Here is a 16,589-nt window from a genome sequence, read left to right as displayed (position 1 = left end):
CTCACTGCCCGGTCCCGGTGCCAGTCCCGAGGGAGGTGACTCACTGCCCGGTCTCGGGGGAGGTGACTCACTGCCCGGTCCCGGTGCCAGTCCCGGGGGAGGTGACTCACTGCCCGGTCCCGGTGCCAGTCCCGGGGGTGGTGACTCTCTGCCCGGTGCCAGTCCCGGGGGGAGGTGACTCACTGCCCGGTCCCGGTACCAGTCCCGGGGGGAGGTGACTCACTGCCCGGTCCCGGTGCCAGTCCCGGGGGGAGGTGACTCACTGCCCGGTCCCGGTGCCAGTCCCGGGGGGAGGTGACTCACTGCCCGGTCCCGGTACCAGTCCCGGGGGGAGGTGACTCACTGCCCGGTCCCGGTGCCAGTCCCGGGGGAGGTGACTCCTGCCCCGGACGATTTCCTGTCTCAGGTGAGCTGTGAATCACTTCCGCTCGGACGGGCAGGTGAGGTCGGACGGTGGCAGCGGCCGCCGAGCTGAGGTGGGACAGGGAGGTAAAGTTGTGGGCCGCTGGCCGCAGTGACCGGGGTTTGGCGAGCAACGTTAGCGAAGGAACTGAAAGCTGCGGCCTCGGTGGTCGGGCTGAGCGCCCGGGCCTCGGTTAGGGAGCGGGCGAGCGCGGTAATCGCTGCCGCCCCCAAGTTAGAGGGAGCAAAGTTTGCTCACCACACAAGGAAGTGGCATTCTCGTTACAGATCGTGTCCATATGTGGACGGATATGTTGCTGGTTTATTTCCCTTGTTTAATTTTGTGGAGGATAATGAATTATGATCTTTAATTTGTCCAAGTTGTCAATTTCATGCGTTGAGATAGAAGCACTCTAAAATAGAAGGTAATTTGGCATGTTAGGGCACAAATCTGATTTCCTTCAGAGCCTCAGTGAATCTGTTTCGTTTGTGAATGTTGCTGGCGCAATATTCTCTGGTTTTTCAGTTGTACAAATATAGTTTTGAATTAAACAGTCGAATTCAACTTTTACAGAAGTAAACTAGATTAGAAAAAGAACACGAAATGCTGGATTCATTCAGCAGATCAGGCAGCATCGGTTGAAATTGAGATTACTTTTCAGTCAGACAAAAACATTTTTAATTTCAGGTTTCCATCACCTGATTTTTTTTGGTTTTCATTTCTCATGCAAAACAACTTTTCATTTTTATGTAGATTTTTTGACATATTGTCTTCCATCTTCATTATGGTAAATGAGGTTTTGAAAACAAAACCACAATTTTGTAGGGAATCTTTAAAAAAATATTTTATTTTCTGTTTTTTGCAATAAGGATGTAGTAGTGATGGCTGAAGTTACGTGTAAACAAAGACACTGTGGCAAAACAGATTAATGATTGGCTGAAACAAAACAGGAATACCAGAGACAGGTCAAAAGATATATTCCAACCAAGCAAAAATTAGTTGATGTTTCAATTAGAAATATTTACCCAGAATTAAAAGATATTGCAGAAAAAGATTATTTAAAAGGAGCACTTTATGATGGTTTCCACCATCATAAAGTGCCCACAGTAGTTTATGGCAAAAGAAGTATGTTTTAGTCGGTATTCCAATGTTGGGAAAAGTGTCAGAGAATTTGTTCTCTGTTCTTATTTGAGTACTGCTTTAAGATCTTTTATGTCAATGCTTGAGGGCAGCTTGGTTCTTATTTTAACCTATTGTCCAATCAAACATAGATAGCACAAATAACTTCAGTCAACTGTCAAATGATCGTATGGCTAACAGGATGATTAATATTAGACTGACGTGTGCAGAGACAAGATGAGAAATGAAACAAAACAAAGCAGATTAAATAGACTAGGAACCGCCAAAATGCAAAAAGAACCAGGATCCCAGTCAAAAAAGAAAAGTGGTGTAATTCAGAGGTAGCATGGGATTCCCATGGTAGGGTAAATAATCAATTTCTATTCGGTCTTTCCAATGCAAGGTGAACCTGAAATAGTTGTTGGAGGAAGTGCTCACCAGTTGGTAGGAGCATGTGGTACTCCATGGGAGGGGTAAATGGATAGTGGATGCATCTGTGTTTCTTCCGGAATTATGTCAGAGAGGAGAACAGGTGTTAGGGATAATGGAAGATTAAAATTGGATGCACCCTCATGAAGAGAAAGTAACTTAATTTGGATAATTTTGAGTGTGTTGAAAGGTCTCAATGTGTGGCTGACAAGAAGCTGATTGGTTAAAAAAGTGTAAACTTTTCCAATGATTACAGCCTTTAAGTGCTTAAGTATAAATTTAATCAATTTTTAAAAGAATTTAATCAAACTTTGGCGTACTGTCATGCAGTAGAAACTGTGTGGTAAAGCAATATCAATACAGAAATAAAAATTGATTTGAATTGGTTGCCATATGAATATTGTATTTCACATTGGTAACATTTCTCTCATTATTATAGATTCTTTTGAAATAGGCCATACGACTGAAGATATAATCATGCCAGAAAATCCTTTAGCAGGTACTGTCTCAGTCCATTAGGGTCTTTTGTTTTTCACCAATGAAATGTCTACTGCCTATTATAGTGTCTTAAAGTTTTTGTGAATTCCTGTTTGTCATACCTTTTTTCTCTTGGCACGATTGAACATAGAAAATCTATTGTCGACCATTCTATTAACACTGCCTTATCAGCCGGCCTAGTACCATTGCCAGTTTTGCCTCACTAGGCCCTTCAAAAAATACATATGTTTCATTTTATTAAATTTTAAATTATTTTGAAATTGTTTATTTTTCATGGCGGTTTCATTGTTAGATTTAAAGTATTATTTTTAGGCACTACTGGATTAGGTGGAATAGGGCCACTATAAAGGGTAGAAGATAAGCAATGGAAGCTGAGAGGATGACATAGTCAGACTGCAGGGTGTGATGAAGGGGAGAAGTGTGGAAACCACATACCAGAGAAGAAATGTGCTTCATGCAAGGCTCTCTTTATAACAGCAATAACTTATGGTGTGAATGTTCTTATATAACATGGAAATATAATTCTCCCATGATCTCAACCTCACCAATTTAACTATCTCTCTATTGCAGACTGTTAGAAAACAGTCTATTAATACACATATAGTCTTATAAGAGCACATTATGGGAAGTATGGTGCCATGATTGTGGATTTTTGCAATAATTTTCTAGTTTCAGTTTCATAGTCACAGTCATAACCCTTGATTCAAAACATAATTTTCCTTCCCAATGAGGTGCATGGCATTATACTCTGATTTTCTCATCTGCTGTTTTATCAGATTCAAGGTAATGGACTATTTATTTAAATAAATGACAAAATACCAGTGTAAAACAGTAATTCACAAACAATCTAATCTCCAATCAAATGTTTATTATTTTAAATACTTGATTTAAAATAATAAACATGCATCTCACTTTCTCATAAACTTAAAACTTTGCTACTATTTCAAAGTCAAGCTAACTTCTCTACTGGTCAAAAAAATCTTTAAAAACACAACTTTTTTGCTTGTGGAAAAGCAGGCTGTCCACCTGATCCTAATGCTTTGGAAATATGATTTCAAAGATACGATACCCCCAGGCATGAAAAAGATGCAGCTCAGAAGTATGCCAAAATATGCTAGACACAAAATATTTACTTAAGTTCCAGCAGGTATCCCATGATACTACCCATGAGTCGAAGTCGCGTTTATTATCATATGCACAAGTACATGTATGCACAGGTGCAATGAAAAAATTACTTGTAGCAGCATCATATGGACATAGCATCAGATACACAACATTGAGAAAGACATAAACTATACAAAAATTATACAGGAAAGAACATAATTAGAACAAAACAAAGTCTATTGAAGTGCAAAGTGGTTATAGTGTTGCTATACTGAGGTAGTGATTAGGGTTGTGCAGGTAGGTTCAAGAACAGAATGGTTGACGGGAAGTAGCTGTTCTTGAATCTGGTGGTGTGGGACTTCAGGCTTCTGTACTTCCTGCCCGATGGTAGCTGTGAGAAGATAGTATGGCCTGGATGGTGGGGATCTTTGATGATAGATGTTGCCTACTTGAGGCAACACCGCCTATAGATACTAACATTGGTGGGGAGGGATGTGCCTGTGATATATTGGGCAGAGTCCACTATTCTCTGCATCTCCTTGCGTTCCTGTGCATTTGAATTATTGTACCAGAGCATGATGCAACCAGTCAGGCTACTTTCAACAGTACATCTGTAGAAGTTTGTTAGAGTGTTGAGTGACATGCTGAACCTCCTTAACCTTCTAAAATTGTAAAGATGCTGGCGTGCCTTCCTTTGATGGCATCTATGTGCTGGGTCAAGGACAAGTCATCCGATATGTTAACGCACAGGAATTTAAAGCTGCTGACCCTCTCCACTGCCAATCCACCAATCTAGATTGGCAACTGTTCACCCACCTACCCCTTCCTGAAGTCAGAAATCGGTTGTTGTTGCTGCACCACTCAACCAGGTGTCCTATCTTGCTTCTGTATGCTGACTCATCACCACCTGTGAATCACCCAACAGTAGTGGTGTTGTCGGCAAATTTGTATTGGGCATTGGAGCTGTGCTTAGCTGCACAATCGTGTGTATAAGGAGTAGAGCAGGGGGCTAAGCACATAGCCTCGAGGTGCACCTATGTTGATGGTCAGTGAGGAGGAGATATTGTTGCCAATCTTAACTGATTGAGGCCTGCTGATGAGGAAGTCAAGGATCCAGTTGCAGAAGGAGGTACAGAGGCCCAGGTCTTGGAGCTTGATGATAAATTTGGATGGTATGATTGTGTTGAATGCTGAGCTGTAATCAATGAACAGCAGCCTGACGTATGTGTTGTATGCTATTATGTTTTAGAGCAATTTGGGTGGGGATTGGTAAGGTTTCATCTACAGCATGTAATAGGAGGAGTGTGGTGGGAAACATGTTTCAGGAAATTCAGGTGCAAGACTGAATATTTTGTTGTAAATTTTCTTTGTAGTTTTTAGAACATTATATACTGTTTCCTTTCTCTATGAATATTAAGCCTGTAATTGATTTTAATTTAATTTCATTTATTTTGCCTTTACATTTTCATCCATAACTTGGTGCTCTCCATCCAAAATCATTTCAACTTTGCTCTGCTGCAGTCTCTCTGATTCAACCAGGCTGCAATTCATGCCTCTCATATCAGCTACTTCCCAAGTCCCCCACTGCCCCATCAAGTCTTCCATCCCCACACTTAGATATGCCCATCCTTCATATGCCTCCTTCACTCCAATATCTTACTCTGTGACTCAATTGATAGATTATAATGTGTGCTGTTACAAATGCTTACAGGGATGCAATTAGAGAATGCTAATTTTTTTTCGATTAAATTTTCATTGCACAGTTGATAAACAGCAGGTACTGCAAGCACTGGCTCGCTTGCAGACACGATTACGTGAGAGGGGAGATTCATCTCAACATGAGAAGCTAAGCATTTTCCGTGATACAATTGAAAGCCCCCTGTTCAATCAAATAATAACTCTTCAGCGTTCCATCAAACAGCTGAAGGAACAGGCAAGTGCTTAAATTGTTTTTATATTACTGCATATTTAATTCTGTCTTCATGAGATCTACTTAAAACATATAGTTCATTGTGAGACGTGAAATGCTTGATCTAAGTTTTGTAAAATTATGTTTATTTGAATTCTAATTTTTTTAAAAAAAGCAACTTCGGGTTACCCTGTGCTATTCAAAAATCATATTAGCCACGATGTTACGAAATTACAGAGGTGATTGGAGGGCTGTATCGTCTTCTCGTGTTTCTACTTCTTCTGTTTTTCATGTGAAAAAAATATAGTCTGTTTATACTAGTGCTCCATATCATGCAACAATCAATTTAGAGTGAGTACAATATCTCCCCTTAACCTTATTTTTCATGGAATCTTCTATGATTTGGAACAGGTATTTGCACTGTCCCATTATGGATTTATAAAAAGAAAACCTCCTTTATGGAGTTACCCATTTTTTTTACTGAGTGTAGTTGCTGTTAGATTTCAAATAACCTAATTTCGCATTTGTCTGTTCACAGCTGAACCGCATGTCCAGAAATGCATCACCTAATTTTGACTTTTCACAAACGGGACTCTTGGTGTTCAATGCAGAACATTCTTTTGGTAATGCAGCTTTGGCAGAAGATGCAAAACTGTTTCCAGATGTTCCAATTTATGACCAACCAAGACCAACCAGGCAGACACCTGAAAGAACACAAGAGGAGTTTGATAATGTCATTCAAATTTTAGCTCAGGTTAGTGTTTATATTTTAGCATTTTACAATAAACTAATATTAGACTGATAAACAGCATCGAGATACTGATTTAATAATTATGATAATACTAGCTTGCCTTGAAAATTTGAATTGTTAAACATTCTTGTGCAAAGTGGTGAAAACAAAACACAGAATTTAATTGCAAGAATATACTTATTTTTATAACTTTTTTTAAACAACTGCTTTTGTATGAATGTTGGTAGGAGTGTTCAGGTGCATCACAGACAGTAATGTATATTTTCAGATTATCCCTGCAGCGCAGTACTTAATGATTGGCTAATTTAATCACAGTTGCACTGTTTCAATGAATTTTTTTGAGAAATTCTGCATAATACTGCTAATTATCCATTTTCCATTTGGATGTATGCATGTAATTGCAAATATCCTTGTTAAATCAGTTGTTTGGCTAATTAGATATTTATGTATAACAACTGTAACCAAATATTTGCCTCTTTTAATTCCACTTTTGAAAATATTCATCAGGGAAGACAAGTCGAACATATTGAATTGCACAAGCCAACAAATGGAGGCCTAGGATTCAGTGTGGTCGGTCTTAAAAATGATAATATGGATGAACTTGGTATCTTTATACGGGAAATACAGAAAGGAAGCATTGCAGAGAGGTGAAGTTATGTTTTAACTACATTTGTTTCGTACTGATATTTCCTGAAATTAATAAAAAAGAATTTGTGAAATTTTTGAGCACTTGTGTTATACTATTATGTTCCAATTGTTTTAATGTTTTCATATACAAGAATTTTCCAATGCAACTGATCTTTTTTTGGATAACCTAGTATATTGTGCTATTGTTCTGTTCTTTTGTTCTGTGTAATTGTTCTGTCCTGTTCTTTTGTGGGAACATAACTTCCTTTCTCATCTTTGACTCATTGACCCTAAAGTATTTATAGGATAATTTGCCACAGAATTAAATATCGTAGCTTTGAATAGACTTGTTCTTACCTGCTTAATCTTAATCATGTGTTGCTAGAAGTGCAAAGTTATAATGTTGCAGCAAGTTATATTGAGCATCTGCGAACTGAATGAACAGAAAAGGTTGCTGTGTAACCTTGCAATCAATTAGACTGAAGGTTTGTGAAATAAAACCAAGAAGGATTAAAAGTTGCATCAATTAGAGTGGAATTATATGGAAAGAGAAATGAAATAAGAAAAAAATCTTATGGCGTAAAGAAAAGAATAGGGGAAAAATACATTATTTTCATTTTAAGTGTCTAACATCAGTTAAAATAGTGGGATTCTATACTTGCTATAAGATGAACAATTAACACTAGCTTTGCTCAGGTCCCCAAAGAACAAATAAATTTAAAAAAAAAGATTTTTTGATTTCATGGAAGTTCATATGCTGTAATCGATAATTAGCTGGTTTCCCATTATGCTGAGACAATTCAAACTACTGCAATCAGATTCAAGGACCATGGCACTCCAACCTCAGCTGCTGAGCTGCAGAATACAGGCAAGACTTGCATTTGGAGGCCAAGTTCCAGGCCATCATCAGTGCATTCACCTAAGCATGAGAGAATAGGCACCTTAACACAACAAGTTCTCTACTACCCTGCTTCTGCTGAACATAATAAAGGTCTGTAGACCCTGGAAAATGTGGAGGACTTCTCACATCTTGGGAGCCATGTTACAGTGAATGAAGACATCAATGATGAAATTCATCATCGCCTTCAATGTGCCATTACAGCCTTTGGTTGATTGAGGAAAATATGTCTGAAGATCTTAAGTTGCTGGAATGTGCATTGTAGATGGCGTAGGTGGATGAGGGGAAAAAAACAGTGATTGGGGGCTGGGGGTAGGGGAGCGTGTTGGGTGTGTGTCGGAGGAACTGGGTAGACTTGGAGGAGAGAGGAAAAAAAAGACGGGGGGAGCAGATTACCTGAAATTGGGAGAATTCAATGTTCATGTTGTCAGGTTGTAGACCACTCAGGCGGAATATGAGGTGCTGTTCCTCTAGTTTGCATTTTGCTTTGCCCTGGCAGTGGAGGAGACCGAGGAGAGACAGGTTGGTGTGGAAATGGGGAGGGGAATTAAAATGGCTTGCAACTGGAAGCGCCAGAGGGCTATGGCAGATGGAGCACAGGTGCTCAGCAACGTGTTTGCCTAATTGGCTCTTGGAGTCACCACTGTAGAGGAGGCCACATTGAGAGTATGATCCAATAAACAAGGTTGGAGGAGGTGCATATGAATCTCTGCCTCACCTGGAAGGGCTGTTTAGGTCTCTGGATGGTGGTGAGGAAGGAGGTGTAGGGACAGGTGTTATAGCTCCTATGGTTACCCAGTTCCTCCTGCACATGCCCACCAATCCCCCAGCCACTGATCACCCTGTTTCTTTCCCCTCTTCCCCCTACTCCATCTGCCCATCACCCACACACTCCTCCCACAGTTTCCATCTGCCCACCATACCTCCCTGATTTGGTTTCATGCTTCACCTTACCTTCCTAGCAGAGTCCAGCATCTGTAACCCTTCGTTGCCCCCATCTTTCACCACCCAGTCTCTGTCGCTGTTTCCAGTCTTCCCTCCTCCATATGCCACTCATTCTTCCTCACCTGGATCCACCTATTGCTTTCCAGCTCTTGACCCACTCTTTCCCCTCCCGTCTTTATTACTGGCTTATTTCCCTTCTACTCTTTCAGTCCAGATGATGGCTCTTGACCCGAAACATCAACTGTCCATTTCCCTTTACAGCTGCTACCTGACCCACTGAGTTCCTGCAGCCGTTTGTTTTTTTTTAAACCCTTCAGGGATTCTTTGTTTCTCCAACTCCAGGCAGTGATATGATCAGGTGCACATGGCATTTCCTTCAGCCCATTATTAATGCAGTTCCTTTAACCTTACATTCCTAAACCTAATGTTATCTTCTTTTGCTCTGTGTCATTTTTTCTCTCAGTAAGTTTCTGTGAAGTGCCTTTGGGCATATTACATTGTTAGCAGTGCTTTATAAATGCAGTTTGGTGTTTTATCAGATTCATTGTGTGAATTGCTTTTAAAGTGATTAAATGTACTCTCGAATATGAGTGACTTTGAATGTCAGTTAAGGCTGTGATTAACATTTGAAACCTTTTGGTTCAATGCCACTCTAACTTATTAAGTAGGCTTATCCTTGTTAATGACTGTACATTATTTATAGTTTTTCATTAGAAAATACAGTCATGCAGTGTATTAGGTAGCTGAAAATTGTAACTTTTTCTGGCCAAAATTTACTTTATTTTGTTTGTTTTGTTCATAGGGATGGCAGGTTACAAGAACAAGATCAGATATTAGCCTTGAATCATACGCCATTGGATGAAAACGTTTCTCACCAAGAAGCCATTGCAATGCTCCAGCAGACCAAAGGATCAGTGCATTTGGTCGTAGCCAAAGGATCCCTTCACAGAGCATATACTAAATCAGCAGATATGGCAACCTTACCTTTTTCTTCACAATCAGTAAGTTCTTGTTTGGTTTTATAGGAGAAGTCAGAGTAAAAATAAAAATGAAGATCTTAACTTTGACGTTGATATCCTCTTCTTTTCTAAGCAAGATGAAGTATTTTGGAATTTCTTCTGCTTTCTGAAATTTATCTAATAATCAAAATTGCTAAATAACAGTGTGACTGTTACCAAATACTCAAAGTATTTGTTACATAGGGGAAGCTACAGCCTGGAGCACTGTTAATGATAGGTAGGATAGGTAAGTAAGAATAATTGGGCCAAGGTGAGAGAGAAGTTTTTTTTCAAATTTCTAAATTAACAGGATGTTGCTGAAAATCCTGGCATTTATTTCCATCTCGAATTGTAGCTGAATGAGGAAGCAGGTAAGGGCCAAGCACATTTGTGGATCTTGTATCACATGTAAGCCAAGTTGGGTAAGGATGGCAGCTTTCCTTTCCTGAAGGGCATTAATGAAGTAGATAAATTTTTATGATCCAAAAAACAAACCGCTAGAAGAACTCGGTGGGTGCAGCAGCATCTGTGGAGGCAAAAGGATCTATCTTCCCTCTACATTCTCAATCCTGATACAGGGTCGAGATCCAAAACATTGACCGTCCCTTTGCCACTACTGATGCTGCTTTACCCACTGAATTCTTCCAACAGTTTGTTTTTTGCCCGAGATTCCAGCATCTACAGTCTTTCGTGTCTTCAAGTTCTTACGATAGTCCGGTAGTTTCATGTTCATGTTATTCTCAAGTCATCAAGCCATTATTTAGTGCATTCTGAAATTGTGTAATCCATGAAACTCGGAAGTTCCTGGCATTCTAAAACAATATATTGAGCATTAATTTCTAAATGCATGTTGAATAACTCAAAACTCAGCATTCTTTCTACTGAGTAACAAAGATACTCACATATTTCCTTGAAAGGCATAGATTTAAACAATGGACACAGAAGAGGACTATACCTTTATTTCTTTATTCTTTGTTTGAGCCTAACCTTGACATCCTATCTGAGCACCACAGCTAGCTCTCCCTGCCCTAACTTGGTGTTTGTTTTTGCTTCCAGTGGATTTTACCAGGTAGTGTTCGGAGGTAGTAATTTGATGATTATTGTTTTCTCTGTTTCTTTTAGCTGACTAAAATAGTTTGTGTAGCGCAGAGTCTAAATTAAATCTGGGATATATCTTCTTCAACTAAGTACAGGAATCTTGGAAGTGATGGTTTACAGTGCCCAACATGCAGTCTGTTCTTTCATCTCTGACTCCTTTCTCCTCCTTCATTTAATTTGCTGGGACTCATTCAGACTGTTTACAGCCTTGGCACCACATTAGCAGCCAGAGTGAGTTTACAGTTGAGTATCTGTTCCATTAATCCAGACTGCCTACTACAATCTCTGTGATATTACTACACTTCCTGCCCAGTTCATCAGCTGCATCCATTGTTGCCTTGGGACCGAACTGCACCGATGCACTCCTGTCCACCCTCCCATCTTTCACCACATATAAAATGTGATAATCCAAAACTTTGCTGTCTATACTCATAACTGCAACCATCACATTCACCTATCACCTCTATATTTAATGACCACTTAAAGATATGTTCATGCTGTGCTGCACAAGTAGGTGACCAGAGGCAAAGTTATTTCTTGAAATGAAACCATGAAACTCAAAACAAAAGCACAAATAAATTTCTCCTGATAGTCTCCAGATTTCAGGTTCCATAAGTTTCTTTGTGTATATTAATAAACCAGGAGTTTGTATAATTTATTGAAATTAATAGCAATTGAATATCATACCAACAATTGTTATTGAAAACAGATTTGTTTAACTGGCACCTGTCAAGTCCACTATGCGCTGGATAACCAAGTACTAATGAATATTGCACTGTAGTTCTGAAGGTCAATCTGCTCTGATTTATTCACTTGTTTAACTAGGAATGGCATCAATAAACTATCAAAACTATATTATTTCAATAAATAGCATGTAGATCTTTGAACAGAGTCTTGAAAGTGAGATATTCTTATTATTGCTGATGCTTTGGATGTCACAGACACTGCTTTTAGCATAAATAGAAACTAATTAATGTGGTTAAAATTCTGGAAAATAATTGCTTTTGAGGGTGAAAAACAGTTCAGCCACCTTGAAAGGATTGACTTTGACTTGTTTTTCATTCTTCCTAGACACAGTGGGGGCTTGTGGAAGAAATTGAATTGGTCAGTGATGGATCAGGCTTAGGATTTGGAATTGTAGGAGGAAAGCCGACTGGAGTAATTGTGAAAACCGTTGTTCCTGGAGGATTAGCTGATCGGGTAATTTTTTTCTTATGTATTATCATAGAAGTCTTAGTATTTGCTATTAGGTTTTCAAGTTGATGTCTGGTTTCCATGTGAAAAGCTGTTAGCATTACTATTACTTCTGTCCTAGGGTTATACTTTACCACTGATACTGCCTAATCCAGCAGATAGTAGGAAGAAAACTTAAATTTCCATTATGTGTTGTTTTTGCCTGTCAAAGAAAAGATCTTGAATTATATGTCAAGTAGATTGTCTTTTTAAGCTAGATTTGATCTAGAATGGATCATTAATTGTCATTTTGTTCAATAATTTGAAGCCAGTACAAACACTCTAATGCTGCATTAAGATTGGGAAGATGTAAAACTTTTAAGCCTCATTTTTAGATTATTACCAAATGAAAGCCCATAAATAATTTCCTGTTTCCTGCCTTAAATTCTTATATAATCAGATAATAATAGTTAAATAGTATTTATCAAACAGAGGAACTGATGAGAAACCTTATTTGAATAGTATAATAATGAGTCTAACAAACTGATGAATGGAAATTTATTGAAATTGTGTTCATGTGTCAATGCATATGCTGTTTTATGCAGACAAAAAGATGAGAGTGATGATTTAGGATGCTGCTGCTGATTCTATTTTTTAGTTTGTTGCCAGGAGTAGTGTCAGGTGTGTGTCCATTTCCTTCCCTCCAGGGAAGTGCCAACCTTCTCTTGAGTACTTTGACAATAAACAGACTTTAAATTTGTTTTTGTGAAAACATGGCATTATGGGAATACATGGGAATATACATGTGTGTTCTTTCCAACCAAATTTTGAGTTCTTTTTACTGCTGTTTCCTTTGTTCCTTTTATTTGGTTTTTCCTTGTATTATCAGGTCATATAATGAATCCTTTCTATAAATGTAATTTTCCTATTTTTTGCTTAAAGGACATTTTTTATTTTCTTTTCAGCACGTTTCATTGTATGAGTACTCTTGCAGAAATTGGGTACCAGGAAAGCCATTTAAATCTCTTGATTATGGTTAGGTATCATATCTAAATTAAAAAAGCAGAAATATTTCCTTTTGCTACATTTCCCTGTTAATCTAGGAAATTCACAGTATATTTCAGTATGATAATAGCCATTAAGTTTCATTCCTACTATTTGCTGGATTAGGTAGTATTAGTGGTAAAGCATAACATTAGGACAGAAGTAATAATAAGGCTAACAGCTTTTCACATGGAAACCAGACATCAACTTGCTTTAATTGCACTTGTATACTTAAAGGTGGATATCCTAAAGTTGCTGCTTATGATGTGATGTTTCTCCAAAAGCCCCACGGAACTAGTGTATTACTATCTAGCTTCATGTGGTGTGAAATTGCCACACTTCAAAGATGAGCACTCAACATGTCAAGAAAGTTAGGGTTTTCAAGTTGGGGCTTTCCCTTTTAGTGCACTGCATTCTTACATCTTAAGACTACTGATTACTTAATTACTTACTGCCAAACAAACATGCTGTAACTGAAAATTAACTTTTAGGAATGTAATGTCTCATTCCTGGAAATTTTAATTAATATAGCAGATGCTAATTAATTTCTTGATTCAGACTCCACTCTTCATTGGTGATTTTTAAATCTGGTTACTTGCTTAATTCAAGTCCCAGATACTGTCTAGGTGGTGTTTCACTCTTTTTATTTTAATTTGCAGTATGTTGCAAAACCCCTTGGAAAGGCTCTGGGCAAGAATAGCAAACACCTGGTGCCATTTATTTGCCATTGAGAGCAATATCTTGCCCATTGTCTTCATCAGTTTTGGATTAGGCAGGAGAAAAAATAATTCAGGTTTTTAGCTTGATTGCTATGTTGTTACTCATGCTGTAAAACTCTGGGATGTAGGTTAAAGACAGTATTAAGTTTGGCAATACTGGCTCAGCTTCCAATTTGAATAATAACATGACATTCACCTTTTACGTTCAGATATTAAGAAGAGTTATTTGAGTGAAATCCCAGAGATCTGTTGCCATGTGCTCAGTTGAATACTAGCATGGTTCACTGACATCAGAAAATGTTAAATAAATAGCCTGGAATTAATAATTGCATTGAGAATTCTAAATTGTTTATCTCATTGTTTATCTCATTGAAGTGGCTATTTCAGAACCAAGTTTGAAATTATGTTTAATAAAAATTAAAAGGTACCTATTCTTCTTTGGTCACTCCTGCGTAATGAATGGTACATCATATTTTTCCACTTGATATTTGGTCCACTGAATCTGTGGAGCTGAATGTTGGGAAGGGAGCACAACAGATGGCAATCGAGTGCTCATTTAGCACAACTGACCAAATGAGTGCAAAAGTGCATAGGTAGGCATCATATATTTCTTATCAAGGTCTCGTTTAAGAGCCATTATGTATTTTAAAGAAAGTATTTTCCCTACCCTTAATCATTTCCTATTCCTTTTAATTTTAAAATAATAAAGTCAAAGTTAAGTTTATTGTCATATGCACAGGTACATGAATGCACAGGTCCAATGAAAAACTTACTTGCAGCAACATCACAGACACATAGCATCATAAAAGCAGCATTCACACAAAAGACAATAATTAAACATAAATTATACACAATTTTTACAAGTATACAATTACAACAGAAAAAAAAACAAGGTCCATTTTAGTGCAAAGTGATCAAAGTGGTCATAGTGTTGCTAAACTGTAGTGATTAGGGTTGTGCAGGTTTGATCAAGAACCGATAGTTGACGGAAAATAGCTGTTCTTGAACCTGGTGGTGTGGGACTTCAGGCTTCTGTACATCCTGCCTGATGGTAGCTGCGAGAATGGCCTGAATGGTGGTGGATCTTTGATGGTGCGTCTCCTGCAGATACAACTAATAGTGGGGAGGGATGTGCTATGTGATGTATTGGGCTTAAGATTTAATTGTTTGTGTTTGGACAATGAAAACTTTATTGCATGTTTGTAGGATGGACGGCTTAAGACTGGTGATCGTATACTCCAGATTGGAGGCACTGATGTCCAGGGAATGGGAAGTGAACAGATTGCTCAGGTGTTGAGAAACTGTGGTAATCGAGTACATATGGTAGTGGCCAGAGATCCTTGGGGTGATTTCTCCTCTAAACCTTCAAATGTTATTCCTTCTATGACAACTCAAGAACATTCCAATAGTGTGAGTACCATTGATCTGCAGTAATAAAATTAAATTCAAGTTTATTTTTCTAATTTAATTTATAAGTGTTGTCTCTATCAAATTGAGGATTAACCTTATTTAAAAACTGGGACAAAATCTTTCTTTGAGAAGAGTGGAAGTCTTTCCATAGAGACCTCTTCTGAGGAACATAAGTTGGAACAAATTATGATTTGGATTTGTGTGTTAACATCTATTTCTATTGATACTTAAAAATAAGTACTTTTATGTAAATAAAGAATGATTAAATGGAACTAGCCTGAAGAACTTGCAGCTCAACTTTTATAAAAAGCCTATAATTCATGTTAATTCAGCTTCCATGTATTGTTAGAATCATTAAATATGCAAAGCTAATTTTTGAGTATTGTCTTAACACTGCTAAATTACATCTTTCCCGATACAAAGGAAAGGTGGCTGGTGTTGTTGGAGGCCAGTCTTCTAAGTCCCAGATGTCACTGCCAGAGTATCTCAGAGCAATGTCTTAGGTTCAGCTATCAGCTGCTTCATCAGTAACATATGGTTCAGAAACAAGGATATTCTCCAATGATTGCATAGTATCCTGACCCACTTGTAACAGTCCAGGTCCCAATACAGCATGAACTAGATGATATTCAGGGTTAGATTGAAAAGTGGTAACAAATGTATCACAAAGATGCGGTCATTGGCTGGCTCTAACAAAAGAATATCTAACTATCTTTCCTTGCCAGTTAATGTTACTACTATCACTAAATCTCCCACCATCAAATTTCTGTATCACTGTTGACCAGAAACTTACCTAGAACTGCCTCATAAGTATCATGGCAACAAGTGCACATCAGATGTACAGCATTCTACGATACGAGACTCCTGATTTTTCAAAGCCTTTACACTACTAACGAGTATGATTGCATGCTCTCCATTTGGTTCATTGAGTGCAGTTTCAGCAACACCTACAAAGCTTAATACAATTTTGGACAAAGGAGCATGCTTGAATTGAGACCCCATTCAATCACCCTAAATGTTCATAACCTCCAGTGCCAGCATGGCATGCCTGCAATGTATACTTTCTACAATGTGAAATCATCTTTCTTTGTACCTCCAAAATCCATGCTCTTTGTCATCTAGAAATACAAGAAAAATGGTAATATGAGAGTACCATCAACTCTGAATGACCCTCCAAGTTGCAGTCCATCCTGACTTGTGAATGTATTGCCGTTCCTTCATTGTTATCTGGCCCAGATCCTGGAATTGCCTACCTAATTGTACAGTGGGAGTATTTTCACCATATGTATTGGAGCAGTTCAAGAAACTCGCTCACCGACACCAAATGTCAGCTATTGGTGGATGGTAAATGATCTTCCCAACAACACCCAGATCTCATTAATTAAAATAATTTAAAACCTTTAATTGATTTAAAAATACTAGTTTTCTTAACATCTTTAAAGAAGAGTGCATCAATGACTAAGT

At 38.3% G+C, this 16,589-nt stretch overlaps 1 protein-coding gene across 7 annotated transcripts in view; it reads left to right on the top strand.

The window, feature by feature from the left end:
- The first annotated feature begins 278 nt into the window (after positions 1-278).
- The window catches only part of patj (PATJ crumbs cell polarity complex component), a 226,077-nt gene continuing 209,766 nt past the window's right edge, over positions 279-16,589 (top strand). For 5 of the 7 annotated variants that reach the window (XM_052011644.1, XM_052011648.1, XM_052011649.1 and 2 more), the window contains exons 1-8: positions 434-489; positions 2,391-2,450; positions 5,317-5,486; positions 6,001-6,216; positions 6,721-6,860; positions 9,486-9,684; positions 11,851-11,979; positions 14,922-15,125. In XM_052011644.1, coding sequence (XP_051867604.1) covers positions 2,429-2,450; positions 5,317-5,486; positions 6,001-6,216; positions 6,721-6,860; positions 9,486-9,684; positions 11,851-11,979; positions 14,922-15,125 — 1,080 coding nt within the window. In that variant the 5' untranslated portion in view covers positions 434-489; positions 2,391-2,428. Of the gene's footprint in view, positions 407-433; positions 490-2,390; positions 2,451-5,316; positions 5,487-6,000; positions 6,217-6,720; positions 6,861-9,485; positions 9,685-11,850; positions 11,980-14,921; positions 15,126-16,589 lie in introns of those variants that run through there. The other 2 variants (XM_052011643.1, XM_052011642.1) reach the window with 2 other exon arrangements.

Source organism: Pristis pectinata, chromosome 3 (assembly GCF_009764475.1).
Source record: "Pristis pectinata isolate sPriPec2 chromosome 3, sPriPec2.1.pri, whole genome shotgun sequence".
NCBI classification, from domain to species: Eukaryota; Metazoa; Chordata; class Chondrichthyes; order Rhinopristiformes; family Pristidae; genus Pristis; species Pristis pectinata.
Note: the sequence above shows the minus strand (reverse complement) of the source record. Positions and strands in the feature narration are given on the sequence as shown.